The 6,000-nt window shown below is 49.0% G+C and overlaps 1 protein-coding gene across 1 annotated transcript in view; it reads right to left on the minus strand.

Moving 5' to 3' along the window:
• ash1l (ash1 (absent, small, or homeotic)-like) overlaps positions 1-5,324 on the minus strand; it is a 45,714-nt gene extending 40,390 nt beyond the window's left edge. The window contains exons 1-2 of the mRNA XM_083646780.1: positions 5,245-5,324; positions 458-1,310 (exon numbers count right to left, since the gene is read on the minus strand). Coding sequence (XP_083502906.1) covers positions 458-1,087 — 630 coding nt within the window. The 5' untranslated portion in view covers positions 1,088-1,310; positions 5,245-5,324. The remainder of the gene's footprint in view (positions 1-457; positions 1,311-5,244) is intronic.
• Between the last annotated feature and the right edge of the window lie 676 nt (positions 5,325-6,000).

A 6,000-nucleotide genomic window follows, 5' to 3' on the forward strand; every position in this document is an offset into this window, starting at 1 on the left:
AAATAAATGTACATTTGGTTATCAGTACTGATACTGAAGGCTCTCTCTTGGCAGTATATGCAGCCAAATGCCTCTTGTGCAACTCCTAAAGGTCTCGTCAGCTTGGATTCTGTGTTTAACGCAAATATGCTTTTTGAAATGTTTGCATGTTCTGTTCCCCCCGTGCTCCCCAGGGGGGTTTCCTCCATATATAAGCCCCCATGAAAAAAAAACATGCAGAAGATCGTCCTCTGACCAGCTGCGGTTAGAAGAAGTTGGTCCCCGGGCTGACCACTGCAGCTGACCACCGTTCCTGGCCTGAACCATGGAGGACGAGCCAGGATGGGTCAAATGCAGAAGACACATTTCACTGTGTCTGTGGGTGTCTGTGACTAATAAAGATGGGGTCTGTCCATCCAATTGTATACAAAATAAATAAAAAATAAATAAATGAAAATGGATGAACTCAATATGTTACCCTTTTAGCCGGAGCACTCCCATTCACTGGGGAGGGTGATGGGGTGGTAGTGCTAGCTGGAGGAGGAGCAGCAGCAGGTGGTGCGGGGGCTGCAGCAGAGGAGGTTGACGATGAAGACGACGGGGTCGGTCTATTGTTAACACAAGGACTCCGCTCCTTCTCTCTCTCCCTGGCGGACGGAGGACTCTGGTGGTTCTGTCTGTCTGGCCCGTCGCTGCTGGTCACCCCTCCGCGGTTTCCCCGGGCGCCGCCCCCGCGCCCCGTGTGCCTGACGGTGGCCCGGAAGGCCGGTCGGCACACATAATTCTCCAAGATCTTCGGCGGCTTCTTCATGCGCTTCGCTTGGAGGCCAATCTTGAGTTTGACATTGCCCTCGGACAGACTGCTCTCTTTGATGGAGAAGTGGGACTGGTCACCGCCGGCACCTCCGGGCCCGCCGCCTCCGCCTCCTCCACCTCCTGCACCGGCGGAGGAGACCGCAGGAGCTCCCTCCTTGTCTCTTTCCCTCTTCTTCTTCTCCTCCTCCTCCTCTTTCTTTCCACCCCCTCCCTCCTTCTCTCGCTCCCCTGCGGGAGCACCGGTGGGAAGAGGGGGTGGAGTTGCAGTTCCCCCCTGAATCTTCTGATCCATCAGAGATTTAGGGGGTGTGCGGGGTGGCTAGGGAGCAGATGTTCCAGATACCAGGTAAGAGTTCTTTTTGTTCGGGGGGGAAAGGCAGCGGTCCAGAAGGAGTTGGGAGAGGGGTGAAGGGCGGGAAAGGGGGGAGGGGGATAACGTTGAAAGTGAAGCAATCCCTGGTTTGTGATGGCTTCTCTCCCTTCCTTGGCTGTCCAGCCCTTACTCCGTCCTTCAACTGTGGAGGTAAAGACAGGTAGAGAGAGAGAGAGAGAGAGAGGGGCCGGGGAGAGGAAAAACAAAGACAAAGAATTCCACATTAGTCATAGCAACACACAGATCATCAACCAAACGACGACGACAGTTTAGAGACAGAGCAGAACACATCCCGCAGAAAAGTATAAATGTCTCATAATGAATGATGGAGTGGAACAGGCGGCGCGACAGTATTTTTTTATCATCTATTTGGTTAGAGACTGTCCTTCATCCTGTCTGGGGGACTTTTTTTTACGATGCGCTCGTCCTCACAGAGACTAGAACAAATCTGTGACCTATTTTACACACGGCCAAGGTTTCTCCACCTGAGACACGCGACAACGACCCCTCGGCTCAAGGACTCAGAACTCTGTCCACCACCCTGAGAACCACAAAGCCCGACGACGACAAGGGTCCAGCAGGGGTTGAATAGCTAAACCCGCCGTGTCCTTCCAAGGTATTACGGGGGGATAAGCTGCCGAAATGAGCTATCCCTGAGCCTCGCTCGTTAGCGTGCGGTGAAAGTTGTCTGTGTAAAAAGTGGCAAAGCGCCGCTCACACGCTACTAGTCTGAGCTAGCATGGAGCTAGCACAGCCGCTACAGCATCAGCAAACAGCAGCCATGTGTCTTAATCATGTCTCAGAGGAGGAGGAGGAGGAGGAGGAGGAGGAGGAGGAGGAGGAGGAGGAGGAGGACAGCCCCAATTCAATGAAGTGGTCTGCAGCTCCACCGTGGAGCTCCACTGAAGTGATTTAATGCCGATTTGCCCGCGAGCAGGTGCTTTCTCTGGGTGAAGTCATTTGGAGGCAAATCAGAAGTGTGACCTCAGCACATTGGGCCCTCTGGGGAGTAGACAGACAGACAGACAGAGGATCCGGCCCGCCTTTCCCAGCCCTTCCTGCCGCGGCGGCGGGCTGAGAGTGAGTGATAGAGCGTCGGCAGCGCGTCTGCGCTTTCTGCGCGCGCCCTACATTAGCAGAGAGAGAGAGAGAGCACTAAAGGAGCCACTTAACGGAAAGTCATACAAGTCATCACGTCGGTGAAGCGTCTGGCTATATACAGTCTTAAGCTTCATTTATATTTATTATAAAGTGTCGCTCAGCAAATGGACGCAGACGAAAAATAAAAGTGTCGCTCATGGTGTTGCATTTATACTTCGGTGAGCGTTCGCCTCGGTTCAACGGTCACGTGACACTCGAACGCTATAAGCGCAGACAGCCAAGGCCAGGGAGGGAATGGAATGCACAGTGAAACCACCTCGTCCTCGGAAGGCAAGATGTAACGTAGTTGGCTGCAGCCGCATATAAACGACACACAACCACACAACTCACCTCCTCTCTCTCTGGGAAATTGGGCACGATTTCTTGTGTGATTTTCACGAAGTCATACATCAAGGACAGGCTGATAAAAATAGCGGGATGGACGTTCATTCATTTCAATCGAGTGAAAAGCAAAACAAGGAAGTCGAGCGCGTGCCGTCTATATAGCCAATCAGACTTGCGCGACACATCGTGACGTAGTCAGCGACACTAGACATTTCACCAGGTAGCAGACACCGCTCGCCGACACTTGAAAGTGTCGACTCTCAAGTCCTCATTTCTGTCGGCGACCGTTTCAAAAGTGTCGGCAGACAAAGCATAAATTGGACTTTAGAGCCACGTTTTGTTTTGGATCATGATTGTGGAAGACAGTAGTAGAAACGGGGGGAAGATGGGGGTTTTTTTTATCGAACAACACACACACAGTAAACGCAGCCTGATTCTTGGAGTCCGGCCTGTAGTTCCCCGCCCACGCCCTCTTTTCTGTGTTTACTTCAATTACTCACTCCATTTCGCCTGAAAACCCCAGACTCCCCCCTCGCGAGTCGCTACACATACCACACTCAGATCACACCTCCCTCCCCCCCCCCCCCCCCAACACTCCATCAATCTCCGTGTTCTTTCACCCCTTTTTCCTTGAAGCTTTTCTATCCTTTTCCTCCGCTATTCCACAAACTTGGAAAGCAGCAGGCGGAGCAGACAAACTAAAGTCACTGTGTTCCTACTGTAATAGAAAACACATTTCACGCACCCCCCCCCCCCCACACACACACACACACACACACACACACACACACAGCTCAGCTCCTTGTGTCCTCCTCTTTGCAGGGTGACAAATGTTCTGCCCAGTCTTTTATACTAGCTGCTGCTCGCAGTGATACTAGCTGCTTCCGCTGCTCTGACAGCAGCCAGGCCAAAAATAAGCCCGTGTAGTAGCTACCTCTCTGTACGTACGAGGCTAACTGACACAAGAGCAGAGCAAAGCCTCCCGGACAGTCAAAACATTCCTCTCACTTCTCACAGGCTCACAGGCTAAGCCCAGCCATTTACTGGCACTTGTTCCCCTGCAAATGATCCGAGGCTAAAGCTGAACTCTCTCTCTTCATTTTGTGAGCAACAGTTCGGACATGACACTACTACACACATTACATTAATTTCACCTTTTACACAGTCATACTGAGGTAGCCTACAGGGAGAATGTCTTACAGTAAAGAGACGATCAGATTTGGAGACGGATATCAGTCATGCCTGTCTTAAGTTCACAAATTACTCTCGGGAGAAAGAATCAGGCGTTACAGTTGCACATAACATGGCAGCAAATTGCCAGGAACTATAGGCTAAGCTATTAAAGAAGAGGAGACACTGACTATTAAGTCAATGACCTAAGAAAACGGTGGAGCAGGCAAGAACGTAGTAAACAACTTCCCGCGCCCCCTCCCATTCCTCTCCTCCCCTTACTCCCTCCCTCCTTTCACTCCCTCCTCACTTTTGCACACGTTCATAACTGCTGATTTCCCTTTGGCCAGAGGAATGGGCCTTTTTCACAGCAGCCAGTTTGTGTCTAAAAGGCAGGGTAAACACAGGTGGGGCCCCAGCACTGGAACACCTTAATGGATTGGAAGTTGGAAAGCCTCATGAGTGTTTTGGTTGCACCTGTGGTTGCACCCTGCCTTTTAGACACAGAATGGCTGCTGTGAAAAAGGTCAATAGTATCCAACCCACCCCCACATCATTCACATGAGGGCTGCTGGGCTAGCGTCTGGCTACACAGCTCCATGTCATTTCCATAGCTGATTCTCCACCGGTATTAGCACACAACCGTTCTCGGGGGGAAACCCAAATTCCTTCACTACTATTAGTTTGGGTAATCTCTCATCGGGGCGTGCAAAAACATAACAGTAACCGCCACCAATAAACCGCAGAGACCGTTGTAATGGACTCATATCGAAGGTAAACGAGCAATAACGAGAGGTTGAAATAGGAGCGGCATGACAGGTGTCAGTCAAACCAGTAAACCGTCCCCTGCAGGAGCTCAGCGAAGTTCGTGTCATGGTGTTAACAAGCTTTCTCTGGACTCTAGAGAAAGCCTGTTAACAGTCACTCTAGAGTCTAGAGTGACGGCTTATTATTACAATACAACGCGTGAAATATGTGTGTGGAAATGTAACTATTTATGCTTTCTCTAAACATGTGCAAAGGATGACTTATTGGCGGGGAGGCTGCAGCCAAGCCATAACGTTATCTGCTTTCAGTTTTACAGTACAGTCACAGCGCCTGCGAGCTGAATACTTTTTTTATTGTACATAATCATATCACTCAGAGCAAATTCACCAGTTTGATCACACTGATGATTATTATCTAAACCAAATCAACGCTCCAAACAAGACATGCACTTGCAATGGTTGAGAGGTGAAAGTTGATCCCCTGCATGCAACCACATTCATTTTGGAAAAATACTCGTGCAAACTGGTGAAAATGTGCTGCGACCTGTCAAAGGACCAGTGAGCAATCTGATTCAATGAATCTGGCACTCTGTCCACAGCACCAATAAAATAAGCAAATCAGACCAAATGTATCCGTATTCCATAATCACTCACCTCTGTAATTGTCCAGAAACTGTGTTCACATTATTTGGCTCTGTGTCCTCCCATCGTATCAACATGGTGGCCACACATTTTATGTTCCAAGTGCTGATTTGCCAAAAGCAACAACAAAAAAAGAAAAAGAAAAAGCGTCAGACAGGTATGTCAATTTTGTATGTCAGATACTAATATAGCCTATCTAAGGCCTCTACTTAATATTATTGCCCAAGATCTGGGCTGACTACCTGAGTGATCATGTTCCACGCACTCAATCTGGAATCCCATAACAGATGACTTTGAACGGTTTCCAGACATGCAAATGTGTAATAGCTATGTAATAATCCTGAACGCTAAATCTGACCTCGAAACTACACAAAATAGGCTAGAGTTACCTACAAAAACGTGGTTGTTGATAACCTTGCCAGTCAACCAAATACAAAGTTGCGATGGTTCCAGCAGACCATCAACATGTACTGCAACTGCAATGTAGCCTACTGCTCCAAATTAGTTTCCAAAATAACTGGAATAAATACCTGGCAACGCAATAAAGTATCAAGGATTGCGCCGTAATGTGGCCCTTGTTTTAACCTAGGTCTGTGTTTAGGCTATTTTGTAACAAGCTAGTAGCTACCATCCGTCCAATAATAGACAGACTGTGCTACATTATATCAATGGCACTGGCTGTAGCTAACTAGCCATCTATCAGCAGCCTGGTGGAAGACAATTTAGCTATTTTTCATTCAAAACAATAGTGATCTATACAGTATGTGT

The sequence above is a fragment of the Poromitra crassiceps genome (genome assembly GCF_964638095.1).
Source record: "Poromitra crassiceps genome assembly, chromosome: 11".
In the NCBI taxonomy this organism is placed as follows: domain Eukaryota; kingdom Metazoa; phylum Chordata; class Actinopteri; order Beryciformes; family Melamphaidae; genus Poromitra; species Poromitra crassiceps.